This window comes from Bidens hawaiensis, unplaced genomic scaffold (genome assembly GCF_021521415.1).
Source record: "Bidens hawaiensis isolate Kalapana, Puna unplaced genomic scaffold, B.hawaiensis_p1.1 tig00013567_1, whole genome shotgun sequence".
Classification (NCBI taxonomy): domain Eukaryota; kingdom Viridiplantae; phylum Streptophyta; class Magnoliopsida; order Asterales; family Asteraceae; genus Bidens; species Bidens hawaiensis.
Genome location: NW_027492151.1, coordinates 367130 through 388069, shown reverse-complemented (window position 1 = coordinate 388069; position 20940 = coordinate 367130). Strand labels below are relative to the sequence as shown.

Genomic DNA, 20940 nt, shown 5'->3' with positions numbered 1-20940 from the left:
TACTTTAATACGTAATACTCTATTCGGTTTTTAACGATGCTTGGTTTTAATACCCAATTATACGTGGTTCATACGGTTTTAGATCATTTGGTTTTTAACGATGCTCGAATCCTTTATTGCCATAATTCACCAAGAGCTACACAACGATCTTGGATCACTATAGGAGAACCCATGCCTCCTAGTAGAGGCCCACAAACCATGTATTTTCATAAACCGTAATCGATAGTCAACAAAAGCCAAACCTGGTCAGGTAGGAACCACTTCCGGGTTTTCTGGGAGTTTTTCGGGTTTCAGGTGGGTCTAGTCAAGTTTTGACCGGTTCTAGAGAAAAATCCTATAATGTGTCATAATTACAGATCAGGTACGGGTAAAAACTATTTCCAAGTCATATCCAGAATAATGTATTTTACCACTAGGCAAAAGGGGACTTCCAATCGTACTTTAGCCTATAAACAACATTTCCCATAAATTTTTTAAAATATTACATTTTACAATATTATCTTCAAACTTGTTTCATAAACCCTAAACCCCCAAATTTCAATTTCATCACCATGAACACCACACTCCAATCAACCCCAATTCAATTTCCACTAATCTCAACATGTACTCAATCAAACACCCAAAACCCATTTCCAAAAACTTCTACTTTCAGCAAACTACACTCCAAACGAAACCCTAGAAAAATCTTGATTAAAGCTGGTGAAAACAGAGTACCAAAATCAACAGACTTGATGACCCAAATTAAGCAATTGGAAGCTGAAGAAGATGATGAAGAAGAAGTGCATGATGATAATGATATGGTTGATATTGATTGGGATAAAGTGGAAGATGAGTTTAACCCGAAAGCAAGAGATGAAGAAATGAATTATGATAAAGATCCTGAATTTGCTGAGATTTTGGGGACTTCGCTTGATGATCCGGCTAAAGCGCGGTCGAAAGTAAGCTAATTTATGGCCATTAAGTGTTTCAAAAGCTCGCAGCTTGTGCTCGTGGCTCGTTTGATAAAAGCTCAAAATAAAACTAGCTAAAGAATTTTGAAATTTGAAACAATCTGTGCTGAGTTGGCTAATTTTTGTTACCGAGCCAAATTGGCTCGGGTCATGACTCGGCTTGTTGGCTCGATCATAGGCTTGTTTATCTTCAAAATCGAGCTTGAGCCTAGCTGAGTTGCCTTGTTAAATTTCGAGCTCGAGCTCGAAACCACCCTGGCTCGACTCGTGAGCTGCCCTATGGTACGGTTCGATCGTTGGCTAAAACCGAACCAACAACTTGGTTTCTAGTTTTTGAAAACCATTCGGTTTTAGGTTGTTTTGGATTATAGGTTTGGGTTCGGTTTTGTCATTTGTACTTGAAAATTAGAGCTGAAAAAAATGGCCAAAAATATTAAATATGGGCCTGTTTTTTTTTTGTTTTTTGTTTTTGTTTTTGTTATTATTGAATATTTGATTGATTATTATATATTTGGGTTAAACTATATACTAAACTATTATAAATAACTTACAAATTAAAATATAAATTTATATGTTCGGGTCTGCTTATTTCGGTTACACATAAAACCGGACCCGAACCGAAAGTTCGGTTTTTCTATAACATAAAACCAAACCATCGGTTTTTGTTTAAATTTGGTTTTTTTGGTTTCGGATCGTTCTTTTCTAATTCATGCACACCCCTAAGTGGGATAAGATTCATAAGAATACTTTGCTTATTAAATGAGGATGCATGCTAAGTTTTTGTTGAAATGCCAGATTGAGGAGAGGATGAAGAACAAGAGAGATAAGATTATTCAGCGGAAAACGGGTTCTGCGACGCCCATGAAAGTGATTTTTAACAAGTAAGGATTACAGGATTTCTGGAATTTGTTTGTGTTTAGGCCGGTAAACGAACTGACGAACATGAATACGAAAACAAACAATTAAATAAACATGTTTTCTTATTCATGTTTGTTTGTTAAGAAAATGAACATGTTCGTGTCCGCTTATGTCAGTTCAACGTTCTAAACGAACGTAAATGAACAAACGCAAACGAACATAAATGAACATAAACTAAAGCACACAAACAATCTTAAATGAACACCAGTTGAAGTCTAATACATGTTAATTATTTTTAAAAATTGTAAAACTAAGAAGTTTAAACGAATGTAAATAAACGAATGTTCACGAACGGACACATGTTCATGTTCGTTCGCTTAATTAAACGAACAAAAATTTTGTTGATGTTTGTTCCTTTATCAAATAAGCGAACTTCCCTCCAAACGGTTCACCGAACGTTCATTTCGTTTACAGGGCTATTTGTGTACATGAACTGAAAGAATGAATGAGTTCTTTCGGGCCCTGTTTATATGGTGTAAGATGATATGAAAATAGACGAACTCTTTAATGAACAAAATACTTTACATTTTTATGTGGTAATTAATGGCTTGAGGTTAATTATTGATTTATTTCAGATTCGAGTTCAACAACTCGTATATTTGGATTGAGTTCTACCATGCTCCGTTGGATAAAGACATCAAGATGATTTGTGATGTAAGTTAGTTCACTCCACTAAATTATTCAGATAAATATTTTGGATGACTTAAATGTTTGTATACATACAAGGAAAATGGTGATTAATGTATTTTCTTTGCAGACGATTCGTTCATGGCATATTATTGGACGTCTTGGTGGGTGCAATTCTATGAATATGCAAGTAATTGCTAAAACCTTTACCTTTCGATTTGACTGTTTTACGTTTGTTAAAGGATGTGATATTTGCAGTTATCACAATCTACTACGGATAAGAGACCAAGTTATGATGATATTCTAGGAGCAAACATCGAACCGACTACTTTTTATAACATTAGTGATCTTGAGATTCAAGACAACGTAGCACGCATATGGTAATCCATACGAAAACCTAAACACGAACCGTTTATTTGTCTTTTTATTTGTACTCATTCATTAGCTAAAAAAAGAAACAGTCAAACGGGTCAAAAGTCAACCGTTCGTTGACTCGGCTGACTCTTGATGAGCGGTTATATTTAAAATATTTTGTATAGTAACGATGAGAGAATTCGGTTCATCTTTTTTTCAGGGTAGATATTGGTACTAGTGAGCCTTTGCTGCTGGACATATTAATAAATGCAATGACACAAATAAGTTCCGAGTATGTTTCATAATGTTTCTATGTTTGTGTTCTTGGGTTCGGTATTTAACTATTTAAGTGATCGATTATTAATGACTTTTTTGTGTATTGTTTACAGTCATGTTGGAATCAAACAGATGGTTTTTGGTGGATCTGAATATGAAAACTGGAGTCCAAACTTGACATCAGAGGATGAAGGTTATAGTGTTCATAGAATCTAGGCATCTATAGCATCTCATATGTAATGTAGTATTCACCATTGTGTTGTCATAGTATAAAATAACTTAATGAAATATGATTTTTTTTTATGAGCTTCATTCAATCAACCAAGTTTGAATAGGCATGTAAACAAACCAAACGAAACTGAACGGAGCATGTTCGTGTTCGTTCGTTTTACTTTAGCCGAACGATTAGGCAATCACAATTCAACTGTTTGTGTTCCTTCGTTAACAATATAAATAGACGGTTCATGAACGTAAACAAACGCAATGTATCAGACCTAAAAAGTTACTTAACCAAAGACTAAAGTCGATTTTTTTCACGTGAATATATTAATAAACGTAACTAAACTAACCTAGACTGACGAACGTAACATGCATGAGCATAAATGAACAAACAAACACCTATTAAACGTTCACTCATTTACACATTTAAGTTTGAAGAAAAAACTAGACATCGACTTTTATAATTTAAAAGCACCTGCTTTATATACATTTACACTCATTTTGTTGTAATTTATAAATTTAGAGCAAAATGCAAAAAATAAACACAACTTTCAGATTCAGGCTCAAAATTCAACCCGCCAACTCATGAAGCAAAAGCACAACCGCAAATGAAACGATAATAAACAAAAATTAAACAAAACCATTCTGAAAGCACAATTCTTGCAAGCTCAATAGAGATTACAAACACCTCAAACATCTAAAAAGGTTCAAAACTATTAAAATTCTTATAACATTCTCATTGAAATACTAACAATATTCAAGAACTCGCAACTCTCACTTTCTCTGCAACCAACTTTATAGCTTCAATCCTTTCATCAACCAGTTTCTGCAACTGTTCCTCTTGTTTCACCTTATCACTTTCTTCAACCTCGACTTCCTTAGATTCGTCACCACCGCCACTCGTCTTAAACATCACAAACGACACCTCAGAGTCAAACTCAGTCGGGACCTCAACAACCCGCTTCCCACTCGCACCAGTATCTTTACCGATAACATCCGCCTTAATTCGATCATAAACAACAGTCCTAAAATTCTCAGCATACTTCTCAATGGGATCGAGAGTTAAGTACATTAAAATCTCCCACAGCTGCAGAAACTGTTTCTTGTTGATTTTAAGGGTTTTTCTGACTTCTTCGATGGTTTCGGGTGGTGGGGTGAAACGGGTGATTTGGGTTCGTTTGGCTAGGTTTTCTTCTTTTAGAAGGTCTACGGTTGAGGTTAATGCAGGTTGGATTGCTTGTAGAGCTAGTAAACGGGGTATGTCGATGCAAGCCCTAACGTGCTGTAACGAGTCTAGTGGCTCCTCGATTGAGAAGTCGTGGACGTTGTCTGCAACTGCCTTGTTGGTGATTGCTTGAAGAAGATAACCCCCGTAGCCCTTGCGTTGGTATGGAGGGAATACCAATATCTGTCATTAATAAATTCAAATATTGGTTTGTTTAAAAAAATGAATTGTTACTTGATTCATAGTTTTTAAAAACGACACTGATATTATTAACCATTTATGTGAATTCACATACCTGACCAAGTCTCAACCTGTGGCTGTCAGGGTAATGGAAAAACCGATAAAGAGCTGCAAAACCGAACAACTTTTGTGGAGTATCCTGCTCATAATTTTTCTTCTCCACTAGTACGTAAATTTGCCAATCGGGGTCAGTAACATCAATGGGATTGCTACCTGATGCATAAATGTAACGAATTTAAATTAGATAAATAAAAATGAAATCAATAAAAAAGAATGCAAAACCTTAAGTACAGTTGGAAATTACCATCAACAAGTAGAAGAACAAGTGGTACCAATCTGCAGTAAAGAAGACCCATTGATGGGCCCTCAACTTGAACAACCTGATAAATATGTAGAATGATTAGCCACTGCAATTAAAACATATATATAATACAACCTCCAAAATGTTTCTTTCAATAACTTATATTATTATTGTATTAGAAATAACACATTACACATAAAATAAATACAGTTAATCCATCTTGCAAAAATATACTTTAAACAGAGTCAATTTAGTAGTCAAAAGCTATGGTAAATATGATAGTTTGAAAACACTAAAACACACCTCCAGTTCAGAAGAATCAGTTTTCAAAGGTCCACTCAACTCATTGCTAATTACTTTTCCATATGAGATCATAGACCTATAAAATGACAAATATCAAGAATCAACCAACTGACAAAGAAATACAGATGACAATAATCAAAAACTAAATTTCAATTAAAGCTTCATGAATGTGTGCATACTTAACATAATTAGTCTCTGTAGAGAATGTTTTGAGGAAGTCATCTTTTGTCTCAACAAGATTATCTGCAAATATATTCTGCAATGAAAAAAAACCAGCAATCAATATATCAATGTTGCGGAAAAATGAACTACATAGTATAAGTACAGTATTTGATGATAACCTGTAGAGAAGATTTAAGATCTGTTATTCCTTTCCCAGCCTTCATGGAAGATTGTAGAAAATATTAGGCATGCTTACTTATGATTCTGGAAAGCATATCATAAACACATGTACTTACATCAGATGTGCTCACGAAAGAAATATCAGCATATGCTTGAAATGAAACACTGCTGATCCAAACAGTGATCTGCATTATTTTATTTCAAATATTAATTACTGATCCAGACAGTGATCTGCAGGATATACAAAGGGTTCAAAAGAGAGTAAACCTTTAACCCTTGGTAGCCATATATTTTTCCATCCTCTTCAAAAAAGCTACTTAGGTCAACAGGTTCAATTGCAAAGCATTCTTCAGAGCCAACTTCATCTTCTTTAGAAACTGCAAGTTAATTATTAAAACCAAATAACAAGATTTCATTAAGCCTAAAAAAGAGCATACAAAGTTGAAGAAAACTTGAAATACGAAAAACAATATGTATGATAACTACTTAACTGGGGACACCTAAAGCCAAGTGAGCAGAAGAACAAGTTTAGAAACTTCAAATTTAAGGGAGTGTTTGGATCGGGCAATATCGGATCGGTTTTGCTAACCAAAAAGGGCTTGCGGCTCAGCGTGTTGCCCGTTTATCTGTCGCTTAATTGTAATCGTTACCTGAAGCTTTGAAACTATTATCGATATTCAATAACTTGTTTGCTTGCAATAAGTGGGCAGCTTTACAATTACCACAAACTATCAATTTTCTTGCTCCTAACTTGTTCTCGATCTAATTTAGCCCTTAAATGTCATAAACTCATAATCAGCACACTTTTATCAACAACTACAAAAAACTATTACCACAGCTTCAAGAATAACCTCTTTTGCAGTACATCAAAGCAACCCCCAAATCAATATTACTAATAACTTTCACCAAGCAGTAAATTACTTAACTAGCACTAGAGGTGTAAAATGAGCTAAGCCGCTCACAAGCTACTCAAGATCGACGCATGAAAAAAGCTCAATCTAGCTAAGCTTAAACTAGCTCAAGAGTCAAGCTTAAATAAAAAGTTCTTTAACATACTAGCCCAACCCCGAGCTTCACTTATCAAGTTCGAACGGGCTTGCAAACCGAAACGAGCCAATTATTTGCATAACTGTTATTTAATATACATGTTTAAATAACTATTATTACATATAAATTTATATATAATTACATATCATGTTATATACAAAGTTATAATTGAAAAATATACATTTATAAAAATAACTATATATATACAAAAAAAAATCAATAAACAGTAAACTACGGAGCCCAAGCCGCTCAAGCTTGATAAACTACTCACAACCCGAGCTAGAGCTTGAAAACCTAATCACAAACTGAGCTCAAGCTTGATAAACTACTCACAAACCAAGCTAGAGCTTAAAAACCTAATCACAAACTGAGCTCAAGCTGTAGAAATAAATCTCGAAACAAGCCGAGCTAGAGCTTGAAAACCTAATCACAAACTGAGCTCAAGCTGTAGAAATAAATCTCGAAACAAGCCGAGCTAGAGCTTGAAAACCTAATCACAAACTGAGCTCAAGCTGTAGAAACAAATCTTGAAACTAGCCGAGCTTGAGCTATGTGTAAGTTAACTGAGCCGGGCTCAGCTCGTTTACATCCCTAGGTCCAGAACATCAATTCGAAATGATATACACAATTACGCCATAATAGCTAACTTCCAACACGTTATAATAAACAAACATAAAAACGCCCAAATAAATTGTTCGACACAATACACGCAAATTCAACCAGTAGCTAAACCGAATTATTATTATATATAATAACAGATTGAAACAGGAGTTTATAGAGAGTGCTACATACCGAAGTAGATTTTGATGCAGTCGTTAGGTTGAACGCCTTCATCTACGTAAATAATAATAATAAGTGAGATTATAATAATAATTGAAGGAATTAAGTGTTAATTAAACTTACCGGCTTTGGCGAATCCGACTTTCCGGCGTTTTTTGGCGTCGGTGACGGTGTCGGAAGATGCCTGGTGCTTCGTTCCCATTAGGGTTTTGACGACCAGACGCGGGAAATGATATTAGAAACGCGGGAAATGGAAAGGAAGTGGTGACAGGTGAGTGATAGTATGTGAGGTAGTGAGGGTTTATATAGTCAGGTGTGGAAACGAACCGGGTGTTAACTAACTGTTCGATGGAAGGTTCGTTTATTTAGTAAAGGGATAAACCTTATTATTATTATTATTATATTTTGTTTATTTGATTAAATGAATAAACATGAACACGCGTTTTGTTTGTACATTTATGTTGACGAATATTCGTTGAGTTATTTTTATTTATGTTTGTTTATTTACGTTTCGTTTGTGTTAATGAATGCTAACTTGTGTTTATGTTTGATCAATTATATTAATATTTGTTCGTTCAACAATGTTCGTTAAAGTTTGTATGTGTGTGTGTTTACGTTCGTGAACTGTTCGTTTAGATTATAAACGAACGAATATGGATATGTCCATTTTCTTAATAAGCGAATATGAACAAAAGAATTTATTTGATTATATGTTTGTGTTTGGTTAAAGTTAAAAGAACAAGCACAAACATACGGGCCCCTATGCGTGTTTGTTCCGTTTATAGAATGAAGCTGCCTATAGATTTATGATGTTATAAAAGGATAACATGGTTGGGCGTTTGGTCTAGTGGTATGATTCTCGCTTTGGGTGCGAGAGGTCCCGAGTTCGATTCTCGGAACGCCCCTTTTTTGCAAATAATAACAATCTTTATGCAGACATACTTGATTTACCACATTGACTACATTTTTATAAAATTTATTAGAACTCCAACGTTGTATATGTTGAACCAAATAGTTCTAAACAAGTTTATCAGTTCGGCACCAGGTTTTTATAGAGGGCCACATGAACCGAGCATAGCATTAACTTATTCTGAGGACGTTTTGAGCTCCACACTTCAAATTTGCTACTTAGAAAGAGTGAACGTTTTGAGCTCGACACTTCAAATTTGCTACTTAGAAAGAGTGACTATTAACCGTAGTTTGATTAAAGTTTAGTTCGAGAGTCACCGGAAATAAACACCATCAAGTTAACCGTACATTGCAGAAGAAAACATTATAGAAGTTTTGTGGCATATTTCATAGCCTTGACACGGACTAGTTAAAAGTTTTTAGCTCACTTTTATGTACTCTTGTGAGTTTTGAGCAATAGAAAGCCCTATGTTTGTCACTAAAATTTGTAAATATAACTCTAATCAACTCAGAGAATGCGAACACTTTTTATCAAACTACCAAAGTCAATACCCTAAAATTGCAGAGATTATTAATGCAACCAGATTACAACTGATCTTCTCAGCATCAAAATTTCCAAGAAAGAATGAAGAAGTAAAATATTACACGAGTTCCATGATGAGATCATGTTCGGTCATAACATAAAAACATGTTTTCTTTTATGCGAGTTTCTTTTCCTTGTTGAAACGTCAAACATGGTAACCAGTGATTGTGAAACCCCTACCGACAATCTCTCCTGCACAAAACCATGCAAAGCATTCCAGCCCAAACAAAGCCGCAATTCCAGCCTGTTCAACATGCAAATCCTTTCTGTTTTTCCACAAATTCTTCACGTAATCGAGTTCTTTCCAGAATGATTCGTTACGACCAGGCAAGCTGCAGAATATGCATACGAGAAATTAGAAAAGTTAAGGTTTCATAACAGAATTAAATCACATTATTTTGATAATATCATTTTGAAAACCAAATTTAATAAACTATATCTTTTTATAAATTCAAAACGAATAAAATTATGCAGGTTCTAGTCATCTACGGGCTCCATTAGTGATCTCACATATAGAGAGCTTAACTTCAAAATGTTGACAGTCAAGTACTGAACCCCAGTTTAGTTCTTGCTAACAACAAACGATGTATAAACTTAAACATGATCCCACATATAGAGCTTAACTTCAAAATGTTGTCATTCAAAGAAACCGAGTTTAGTTCTCGCTAATAATAAATGATGTATAACTTAAACATGCTTAGTGTAAACTGTAAAATCATATATATGGTAAACATATGAGAGAAGCATAAACACAATTGGTTTAACCTTCTGCACTCTGCAGTACTATCTGTTATTAGCGATTACAACTTTTGAAGCCGAGTGTAAAATCATGTATATTAAGTTGAAATGCATGATTATATTATGTTGACATGTATGATTTTACACTAAGCATGCTTAAACCAACATGTACATGTATTAAGTTCAAACATAAGCATTATCTGCCACGTTCAAATTAGGAAAATAATTACTTCAAATTTTAAATAAACGTGAAACAAACCATTTATGAAAGTGAACTGAAAACTTGCAGCCTAATAATATTTAGCAGGCTTGGCCTCTTCCATCCTAAAAAAATGCAACTTTTTATGCGTTACTATTTTACGAGTTGTAAACTCGAACATAAAAATATGCTTTCCTGATAGTAAATTAAATAGCAATTTAATTCCAAACCAAGACATAAGGTCCATATATTAACCTGGCGAGACGAGTGTAGAACAACTGTTTGGACAGCTCATTGCATTTCTCAACAGTTGCCAGCTCTTGAACGTACTGCTTGTTCTGCTCCAATAGCTGCTTGTAGTAAGCACTTCCATGTTTTAACAAGAATTGAGATGCCTGAGATGCCTTTGATTGCAATTGCGTCAACTTTGATGCCATTCTATCTGCAACGAACACTTATTGTAATGATTCCAGATAAAGCATGAAACAGTAAACAGATACTTTAAGAACACAAAAGATTCATCCCTCTGATATTTAACATCTTCGATATGATCACATGCATAAAAGTAATAAACAAATTCATATTAACCTAATTCCATCAAAACCATGTGTAGTATAAAAATGAGCTTGGCTCGTTTTGAGCTCTTATTCTAAACTCGAGCTCGGCTCGTAAGTCGTTTTTTTAAGCTCGGACTCAACTCGTATATTATATTATCATTACTTAATTAATTAATTTATATTCGTTGTTAATTGTTTTGAAAAACCTTAAACAAGCCTAAGCTTGATTCGAGCTCGTGTACTACCTCAAACAAGCCAAAGCTCAGCTGTGCAGTGTGAAATTAATACATAAAAGTCTAAAGGAGGTAAAACTTAAGAATACACAAGGCTCGATGAGGCTCGGGATTGGGCTCAAAAAAGCCTGGCTCGTTTTGAGCTTTTCATCAATCCAATCACAAGTAGCTCGCGAGCTGCTCAGCTCATTTGCACCCCCTATGTGTAAATTGTAATATATCAATTGAACTAGGGCTGTTCAAAAAGCTCACGGCTCGTAGTTCACTCGAATATAGCTAGCTAAAATAACTCGATTTGAAACTGAAACGACCTGATCCGAGCTGGCTCATTGGCTCACTCTTAGGCTCATTTAACTTCGAGCTCAGCACTCATGCTGAGCCGAGCTGCCTCGCTTAATTTCAAGCTCGAGCTCGAACCGACGCTGGCTCGACTCGTTTACATCCCTAAATCGAACCTAGAACACGAATCGAGTTCAAAACTCGCAGTTCAATTCGGCTATAACTAAATTCCTAACAAAACACTGATTCACAGACGGTCAAAGTTCATACAATAAACAGAAGCAAATAATAATAATAATAATAATAATAATAATAAATCAAATGAACATACGAAGTGTCGACCTAACAGATCTAATCAAATCGTATGGAGATATACTGAACAAAAGCATAAAACGCGAAATCTGATGTAATAATAATAATAATAAGTGAAGATTGAGTGAAAGAGTGTATACCTGTGAGAGAGAGCAAAGGCGATTTGATTGTTTCGCCGATTAACCTGTAAACGGCTCCGATAGAGAAGGTGTGGACTTGTGCGAGAAGATAGATAGCGAGTTGTTTATTGTGAGACCTAGCCCTGTTATTCGGGATGGGTGTTTCCGGATGGGCTAAAACCGAGAAAAATGATCCGAAATTAGAAAACAAAACCGAAATTATGGTTTTATATTTTTGTAAAAACTGAGATTATGATTCGGTTTTGGTTTCGGTTTTGCATATTTTTATTTTAACTAATTTATAAGGAATTGAATAGATATGTTTTTTTAGAACTGCGTCTTTCGTTTTGTTTTAGGCCACCGCACTTCTCAATTTGGAGAGCATCGTTGTATTACTCTGGCCAAACTATATTGTCTTAACCGGTGCCACGTTATTTTGGACTAGAGGTGGGAAAATAAACCGGTTAACCGAACCAACCCGAAAACCGAACCGGGTTGAAACCGGTTGAAACCGTCGGTTTGAAACCGGTTTGTAATTTTTTTCATCAAAATCGATTCCAAACCGGTTAACCGAATAGAAACCGGCCAAAACTGGGCAAAAACCGGTCAAAACCCGAACCGAAACCGATCGTAACATGGTAAGAGACCGGTTTCAACCTGAACCGAAACCGATCATAAACCAGTTTTGACTTTTGTTGACCAAACCGAACCGATTTTAACCCAAACCGGTTTTGACTTTTAAACCGGTTTGTGTACCTTTACTTTGGATTGGGCGTTCCCACTAGAAACCATGTCGTCGGCTATCATTTGACAATTGTTGTGCGCCACAAGAGCATAACTCTTTGGCGTAAGTAATACATGATGGGACGAAAATCTGGGTGGGCTCGAGATTCGAATTGACAACCTTACAAAGCCTAGCTCAAATCTTTCATTTTCATAATCCATCTCATAATCCATCAAAAGTGACATAGCATGGATCGAACTCGCATATTTTAGCTCAATGTATAATAATAAATTAGTTATTAATTATCAAAATGATTTTAGGCTCAAATTCATTTTTCGGCCCAGAATGTTTTTGGTTATGTTAGTGTCACCCAAAGGTATCATCCCAGCCTTTTGGCTTCGCCCTTATAAAACTCATAAGACAATTTTTCGTGAGTCATACGAATCATATGTATCTCATATAACCCATGTGACCATGCGAAGTCTACGTGACACGTCAATAGTATTCGTTTAAAATGACATTTTTTTACCCATAAATAGTATCTTCAAAATAAACATATAATAAAGAAATAAAACCAGTAGAATAAAACATTATTAGACAATGATTAAAGAAAATGGCATTTTCTTTTTATTTCAAACAGGCAATCATTCAAACAAACAAACAAGCCAGAACGATTATTGATCAACATTTTTCAACCTACGGCAACGGAACCACATAATCAACAACAACCTCGCTCTCTACAAAAACCTTTCCTATTGATTCATGCAAGTTTGCCAGCTCCACATCTGAATCAACCGCCCCCACATCATCAAAAACCACAATCATAGCTATTGAGTACCCCTTGGCCATTTCATGAGACAAAGCCTCACCAGCACTCATATGTTCACTCTTCTTAAATTTACTTTTAAGTCCTTCCATTAACTTATTTTTCTCGTTTTCAACCAAACCCTCCTTCAACTTCAATAACGTAACTCTCATCACTGATCCAGGCCTGATCGAGCCACTACCACCATCGGATATCCAATCAACAATCACAAAGTCATCAAATAGCGGTATTATACTCTCAACGAGACGCAAGTGCACTGGATGTTGGCCGTATGCCTGCAGAAATTCTGTTGAACTGAAACGACAGTGGATGATGTGACTGAAGTTGAGTGAAGTAGATGAACATCTAAGGAGTTTTCCAACACTAAGATGGAGTGTGAGGCCAAGTGAAGCCAAACCGTTGATTTCGTCTATCATGGTTGCGACTTTGGTAGAGTCAACGTCGGGTTTGATGTTGAAGAGGAGGACGTGTTCGACAATTTGGTGGTGTGCAGACATTTTGGTAGGTGGCTCTAATGTCAAAAAAAAATATAGACTATAGAGAATATAAATCTGAATGATGCTGTGAAATAATATTGATCATGAGATGAGATGTTCACTATTTATTTAAACTTGGGTTGGCTCCTGAATTATTATACTAGCACAACTCACCTTGTGTTTAATTGATTAATATATAAACAGGAATCTTTAAGAACATAATGACTTTTTTAGTGTCATGCTTTCCAACAAACATCACACTTATTTTTTTGAAGGATATATGATTAGAAATGATCATTTAGTGGTTAAAATATATATGATTAGTAATGGTGGACAATGTGTTTTGGGGTGGTTGTAAAATCATTGTCATAACCCCTAAATGCATAATATTAAACATAATCCTATTCACTTAATATCATATTACATATTTTTTCTATTTTTCTTCTATAATCCTAATCAAACTTAAACATTTTATAATTACACATAAATGACCAACATAAATGATCAAACATAAACTAACCTTGATTTTTTTACTCGAATCGGATGGATGATTGGATTTGAAAATCGAAATCAATGATAGAAGATTATTTGAAAATCGAAATATAAGGTTTACAAGCATATCCACTAATTTGCTAAAAGATGGATACTCATTGCGACTTTCATGCATATATATTTTTCTTTTTCATTCGTATTTTTATATAATTCTATTTTTACCTATAAATAATATATTCAAACAAACAAACGAGAACAATTATCGATCAATATTTTGCAACCTACGACAACGGAACCGCATAATCAACGACAACCTCGCTCTCTACAAAATCCTTTCTCGATTCATGCAAGTTTGCCAGCTCCACATCTGAATCAACCGCGATCATAGCTATTGAGTACCCCTTGGCCAATTCATGAGACAAACTCTCACCAACACTTATTATATTTTCACTCGTTTTAACTTTACTTTTAAGTCCTTCAACAAACTTACCTTTCTCATTTTCAACCAAACCCTCCTTTAACTTCAATAACGTAACTCTCATCACTGACCCTGGCTTGATCGAGCCGCTACCCCCGTCAGATATCCAATCAACAATCACAAAGTCATCAAATAGCGGTATTACACTCTCAGCAAGACGCAAGTGCTTTGGGTGTTGGTCGTACGCCTGCAGAGATTCAATTGAACTAAAACGACAGTGGACAATATGACTAAAGCTAAGTGAACTAGATTCACATCGAAGGATTTTTCCAACACTAAGATAAAGTGTGACGTCGAGTGAAGCCAAACCTTTCATTTCATCTATCATGGTCTCGACTCTGGTAGAGTCAACGTCAGGTTTGAAGTTGAACAAAACGATGTGTTCGACGGTTTGGTGGTGTGCAGACATTCTGGTAGGTGGCTCCAATGACAGAGGAATATAGAGAGTAATAATCTGAATGGTGTTCTGAATATTGATCATGAGATGCTCACTATCTATTTATATCCATGTAAAAATGGCCGTGTTAAATTAGTTATAACAATAAGCATATGACTTCTGTAGCGTTATGTCTTGTTTTTTTCTGTTAGCGTGATCATTTATAACTCGTTAAGAGTAAATATGCTTCCAAAAACATCACACTTATTTTAGTGGTCGTAAAATCTTTGTCATTATCGTAACAAATGGATTAGAAAAATTAGTGTACAAATAGTCAAATACATGTCATGATTTGTAACTACTAAGAATTATGAGAGAGACTGTTATTATGGTTAGAAGATGCAATAAAACTACTATGATAATCATTCAATAAAACAATTAAAAAGGTTTGTAAATAAAACAATTTAAAAGATTACAAGCCTAATGGAAAATTTAAAAACATATGATTTTTGTAGTGTTCTGTCTTGCTTTTTTGTTAGTGTATTCTTTCATACATTAGCCATCATATTTAATGTCTGGACTAACAGTGTCTTGGGTCAACCCACCCTAGCAAGTTCAAATTTATCTGTCGAACCGACCCACTCGTTTTAAATGCAATCCAAGGCCGAGGTCGAGAAACACACACCGGAAACAAAGTGTCATGAACTTAGAAGAAGTGGTGACTATATATGGAAACAAAAGTAAATAGGATGGTCAGTATAGAACTTATATTATGCAAATACATGTAATTAGTCCTTTAGAAAAAGAACTGTTATATGGTGTGAATTGCTTATGATAAGTTAATTATCCTATCATTTTCTCATAAATAAACAAAAATTATACAATTAATTCTAAAAAGAAAATAGGATTACAAAAGTATGTTTGAAAAAAGAAGCAAACCTGAAAGTTCAACTTTGGCAGATTTTGACTTGTGCTGTGTAAAGGTAGCCTTCTTTGCATTCCACCATTTCTGCAACTTAAACGCCGTTTTAGTGGCATGTTTCTTTGTTGCGTCACCATCACTTTTTATTCCTTCTGTAATCTTTTGCTTCCAATCCACTTTCTTGTTATTGCTTTCTTTTTCCCTCAAAATCTTTCCCTTAAAAACCAAAAATTCACTTATCAGCCACTAGTTCTAGAGATCAAGGTTGAATAATAAGTCAAGGCTGCTAACTTTAAGTTCTTTTTGTCTGTTTTTAATCATTTTATATATAACACAACGCATGCATGACAAAGATCCACCAATTCGTTGGCAAGTTGGTTGAAACTGCAGTTTCAAGATTCCAAGATTCTTACCAAATTTGAAGGGATTGATTGTTCTTCTTCATCATCGTCGTCATCAGCTTCATCATCAAATCCTTTTCCACTCATTAATTCTTCCCTTGAGTACATTTTCATGCTAGGTGCTCCAGGAATACCCTCCATTGATTTCAGCATCTTTTCCATTTCAGCTTCTTTTGCTGACTTCGGGACAAAAATTTCACCAGGCTCTCGGTCCTGAAAATTTCACAAGATAAATAAGTAAATAAATCCATTAGAATGTAGAGCACCAAATATTGAAGATTATTTTGGTAATTTACAGAAATTAAAATAACCCAAAAATGTTATGTTGATCAGAAGAGTATGGAGCTCAATGAACCAAAGATCAATTTTTCCATCACTAATGTAGGTTTTTTTGGTTTTAATTGTTGGACCAATCATGTTTGTTCACATGTGAAACGGATGGTGTGAAGGAAATTGGCGTGCAAGGGTCTGCAACATCTATTGCTAAGTGTCTCGTGAAAAATTGCAATATTTTTTTTTTCTCTTTAGAATGTTTTCAGAGCTAACCGGCTTCCATATTTTATCATTATTAATAAACATTTAGATTTTAGACATGTGATATATAGTCAAATCGCTTAATTCAGTTCATACATTGTAATCATCATGGAATGAGGAGCATCTTCGCATCATGAAAGGATTTACCTTAGGAACTGGTGGTGGCATGGTATTACATGCTTTAGTGAGATCTTTGCATAGGAATTTGACCAAAGAGCTCAAAGTAGGCTTCTTTTGGTAAATATACTCTGCAACATCCGTGTCATAGTATCCTATAACCTAAAACAATCACCAAAGTACTATAAATTATACCACTAAAAAGTAACAAAACATTAAGGTAAATAACAAACGCTGAAGTAAAAAAAAAAACAAATTGTTACCTCTTGACAAGCTCGTTCGATAGTTTTGCATTCTGAACCACATTGTCCTTCAGAATCTTGTTCAACAAGCTGCAAGTAGACCGAATAAAAAGATAAGATACCAGCCAAAGAATCAAATAATGTTCCATTTGCTTGTACTTTATACCAATTTCCTTTAAACAAATTTCAACGTTTACATTCTCGATTCTAATTTTCTATGCATATGGAAACAAATGTTTCAAACATGTAATATTCTCATGTTGCGTTAAGCTACCAATGGGCCAAAAACAAAAGGCATTAAGCTATAAAAATGCTATGCCTTTATACCATTTTATTCCATAGTTTTCGAAACTTTGTAAGCCATATTCATTTCTCCTAGCAATAGGTAGGCAGGATTTGAATCCATATTCGTCTTATCCACATCATATAAGCTGGACCACAGTATCAAATTATTGAATGGCATAAATTACCAAAATCTAGTACTAGACCTACTTGTTTACTGGCTCACTTTTCAGATGCCAATACATCATCGAATATTATCAAGTAAAACCTAATCATATTCCACTATTCCACACACTTTGTGACTAACAGAATAGAATAATTGAAATCAAGTGAACAATTACCTCCAATCTATCACCTTGCTCTACGATGTCAATTTTCAGAATCCAGTCAGCTTCTTGCTTCTTCAAATTGCACACATTCTCCAAAATTTCAATTACATCATACTCTGATATCTGATAGGAAATCGATAGACAACAATCAGGACTGTAAACAAACCAAACAAGACCTTGTATCATCTCATCATCTGATAAGCTTTTATCGGACAAGCAGATGATTCACGAGCACCTAACCGGAAAAAATTCTTGCTTGTGTTCGTTCATTAAGAAAATGAACCTGTATGTGTAAGGTTCACGGACACAAACAATGCTTTATTTGATTTGTATAACCAAGAATGGTCAGTGTCAACGATTCGGGCCGGCTACCAAGTTTGTGAACATTCATTTCATATGTTTATTTACATATAATTATATAAATTAATCACATAATGCTCATATATATTTTTTATAGTTAATACTTTTGCTTAAAGATATATAAAAAACCATTAATGAACAAACATAAACAAACAAACATCAACGAGCATAAACCGACAGTTAACGAACACGTTATCGAACGTTCACGAACACAAGTGAACGAACATGGCCTTTGTTTGTGTTTGTTTATTTAGTTAAACGAACGAAATTTCTTGTTCATGTTCGCTTATTTATTAAATGAAGCCTTGACAACAATCAGGCACACAAAATTACAAATACTAACAGAATCCGCATGCTAGATGCTTATTCCTCCATTACTACGACAGGAAACTGTTCTCGATTGATAACGTAACAATTAGCTCACTCATGAATCGTCGAACTACATTCAAATTGCACACAATTCGATAAACACCAATCAGGTTAATTACAAGAACAAACAGAATCCACATGCTAGATGTATTTTCAAAATACTAATCCTCCTTACTACAACGAAAACCGGTCTCAATATAACGTAACAATTAGGTCACTCATGAATTGTCAAACTACATTCAAATTTCACACATTCTCTGCGATCTGATACTAATTCGATAAATAACAATCACACATACACAGTTAATCACATAATACTCATGTATATTTTTTATAGTTAATACTTTTGCTTACATATATATAAAAAACCAATAATGAATAATAAACAAACAAACAAACATTAACGAACATTAACGGACGTTAACAAACACATCACCAGACGCTCAGGAACACGGCCTCTGTTCATATTCGTTTATTTAATTAATCAAACGAAATACCTTGTTCATGTCCGCTTATCTATTAACAAACGAATACTAACAGAATCGACATGCACATGCTAGATGCTTATTCCTCCATTACTACGATCGTAAACCGTTCACAGTTAATAACCTAACAATTAGGTCACTCATGAACCGTCTAAACTACATTCAAATTGCACACACTCTCTGAGATCTGATACGAAATCAATAAACAACAATCACATAATCCACATGCTATATGCTTAATAATAGTTAATCCTCTATTACTACAACATAATCCGTTCTAATTTGATAACGTAACAATTAGGTCAATACGAATCATCAAACTACAAGCAATTATACATAATTATATAACAAAATCATACAGATAACGAGTTAAATGTTTTAATCACCTTCTTCTTCTTCGTCTGTTTGTTTTGAACTTGCTCGTGTAACTCCTTCGCGAGGCTCTCGCACACTTGACATTTAATAAACGGTATATCGTCTTTCCGAGCAACTCCAGCTGGTTTTGCACAATGCGATAATTGAATCAATGATGAACATAATAATAATAATAATAATAAGCTTAAAAACACTGAATTAAACATCACTGTTAGTTACTGCGTGTGGTAGTGTGTGCGGAAGATCCAAGACGGTTGCGGTAGCTTCACGATACTGCCGTTGGAGTGTAAGGACGAAATTGCCCTTGGATGCAAGTACACGTGGTTACTTGGTTTTGATTGGCTGCTTTGGTGCCACGATGGACAGATCCCACACTTGAATCACTTGAATCACGATGGACAGATCCCACACAGTTGTTTTGTTCGGTTGGTCCCGTGTTTTGCAGATGTTGCAACGTTGGTTTTCAACGTTGAATTGTATATAACAATAAATGTAAAGCTTTGTAAACATTTATAATTATAAATCTGTGAAGAGGTAGGTCCCAGCAGGGCTCAGTTGGTCCCGCATGACTCACCTTGAACAGGGATGTCTGCGCAAAGACCATCTACTCCCGCAGGACCCACCATGCTCAGAGAAGCCTACGCGCAGTATGCAAGCTGCATACGCAGGGAAAAGCCTCCCAATGGTAAAGTAACCCGCCTGTTCCCGCAGTTGCGGATACAAGCCATCAGGGAAGGCTACCCGCACAGCATAGCTACACGCATAAGGCTTAACACTTACAAATATTCAGTGTCACCTGAAAGAATGAGCAAAGGCGGGAGGGGGAAAACTCCCGCCAAAATGGGCCAGTCCGTATGATGGAGGATCTTTTGCGTGATACCTGACGAGGTAAAGACAAAAGATCTGACCAAGAATGCGACAGCTCACTGACAGCAGCGTGGCAGACAGCACGCCACAGCACTGTGACCAATAGCCGCCGCCTGCCCACCAACTCCTGCCAGACCACGTGCCTAGCCTGCAGTTGGTAGAAGACGAAGAGTGCACGGCACGCCTGCTCTGTGTCAGCCGCTACCTATCCACCACTCACAGGTAGGGCACGTGCATAGGTTACAGTTGGTAGCGTGTTGGGCCGGCTAAACCCCTTGGAAACCCACCTTCGGCTATAAAAGACAGCAAATGGTATTATCATTTGATCATCTACTATCTCGTATAACTTACTTGATAACTGCTCTAATAGTATTCATATACTTTTATATTCAAAGAGCAATATAGACTGATTCTCACGCCGGAGGGTGGTCACAAGGAGGAACCCCCCCCCTTCTCAGTGACGAGCTTACGGTGTCTGTTTTGCAGGTTCCCTGAAGTACAACTTACTCTGCTGGACCTAACCTTCGTGGGAAACATTACTTAGCCCCCAGATTACCTATAATCTGCCCGGGGTCACTTAGTGTTTCTTCATTGGCGCCATCCGTGCATAAAGCTAGAACTACATCTTTCTCCAGTTTTTCAAAACTTCCAAGATGACTAGAGAAATTCCGGTAACCACAACCCCAGCCACTGGGGTAAACACCGGCAACACAATGTTTACAAACACTACCCCAGCCACCCAAGCTGGGGCAAGTGAAGTACATTTTACGAACA

General features: G+C 35.6%; 3 protein-coding genes, 1 non-coding gene and 2 pseudogenes across 4 annotated transcripts; 2 read left to right on the top strand and 4 right to left on the bottom strand.

Annotated features, from left to right (window-relative positions):
* The first annotated feature begins 415 nt into the window (after positions 1-415).
* On the top strand, positions 416-3416 carry LOC143544460 (uncharacterized). The gene is made up of 7 exons (XM_077036566.1): positions 416-938; positions 1746-1831; positions 2444-2522; positions 2626-2685; positions 2754-2875; positions 3070-3141; positions 3239-3416. Exons 1-7 carry the CDS (start codon positions 552-554, stop codon positions 3339-3341), a joined length of 909 nt encoding a protein of 302 aa, XP_076892681.1. The 5' UTR covers positions 416-551; the 3' UTR covers positions 3342-3416.
* A 534-nt stretch (positions 3417-3950) lies between these two features.
* On the bottom strand, positions 3951-8022 carry LOC143544471 (histone acetyltransferase type B catalytic subunit-like). The gene is made up of 10 exons (XM_077036574.1): positions 7706-8022; positions 7595-7636; positions 6023-6132; positions 5872-5940; positions 5755-5793; positions 5593-5669; positions 5414-5489; positions 5114-5189; positions 4865-5022; positions 3951-4752 (listed from the first exon to the last, which is right to left on the bottom strand). Exons 1-10 carry the CDS (start codon positions 7782-7784, stop codon positions 4102-4104), a joined length of 1377 nt encoding a protein of 458 aa, XP_076892689.1. The 5' UTR covers positions 7785-8022; the 3' UTR covers positions 3951-4101.
* Positions 8023-8415: 393 nt separating this feature from the next.
* TRNAP-UGG (transfer RNA proline (anticodon UGG)) lies at positions 8416-8487 on the top strand. Its single transcript has one exon. It is a non-coding gene; the product is annotated as a tRNA-Pro (tRNA).
* A 4444-nt stretch (positions 8488-12931) lies between these two features.
* On the bottom strand, positions 12932-13558 carry LOC143544446 (stress-response A/B barrel domain-containing protein UP3 pseudogene; annotated as a pseudogene).
* A 752-nt stretch (positions 13559-14310) lies between these two features.
* Positions 14311-14916, bottom strand: LOC143544445 (stress-response A/B barrel domain-containing protein UP3 pseudogene; annotated as a pseudogene).
* Positions 14917-15718: 802 nt separating this feature from the next.
* LOC143544459 (uncharacterized) lies at positions 15719-19505 on the bottom strand. Its single transcript, XM_077036564.1, has 6 exons — positions 19311-19505; positions 17723-17833; positions 17121-17189; positions 16888-17019; positions 16219-16419; positions 15719-16021 (listed from the first exon to the last, which is right to left on the bottom strand). The coding sequence occupies exons 1-6, from the start codon at positions 19503-19505 to the stop codon at positions 15791-15793; spliced, it is 939 nt and encodes a 312-aa protein (XP_076892679.1). The 3' UTR covers positions 15719-15790.
* Positions 19506-20940: the final 1435 nt, after the last annotated feature.

Bases quoted from the DNA above. Each gene is read 5' to 3' on its own strand.
- LOC143544460 (XM_077036566.1), top strand. From the start codon at position 552: ATGAACACCACACTCCAATCAACCCCAATTCAATTTCCACTAATCTCA. The intron at 1,832-2,443 runs GTAAGGATTACA...GATTTATTTCAG, and splicing joins ATGAAAGTGATTTTTAACAA to ATTCGAGTTCAACAACTCGT. The intron at 2,686-2,753 runs GTAATTGCTAAA...TGATATTTGCAG, and splicing joins GCAATTCTATGAATATGCAA to TTATCACAATCTACTACGGA.
- LOC143544471 (XM_077036574.1), bottom strand. From the start codon at position 7,784: ATGGGAACGAAGCACCAGGCATCTTCCGACACCGTCACCGACGCCAAA. The intron at 6,133-7,594 runs GTATGTAGCACT...ATTAACTTGCAG, and splicing joins CTGCATCAAAATCTACTTCG to TTTCTAAAGAAGATGAAGTT. The intron at 5,941-6,022 runs GTTTACTCTCTT...AAAATAATGCAG, and splicing joins ATGGCTACCAAGGGTTAAAG to ATCACTGTTTGGATCAGCAG.
- LOC143544459 (XM_077036564.1), bottom strand. From the start codon at position 19,505: ATGTTTAATTCAGTGTTTTTAAGCTTATTATTATTATTATTATTATGT. The intron at 17,190-17,722 runs GTAATTGTTCAC...GTCTACTTGCAG, and splicing joins AGCAAGGTGATAGATTGGAG to CTTGTTGAACAAGATTCTGA. The intron at 17,020-17,120 runs GTAACAATTTGT...TGATTGTTTTAG, and splicing joins TCGAACGAGCTTGTCAAGAG to GTTATAGGATACTATGACAC.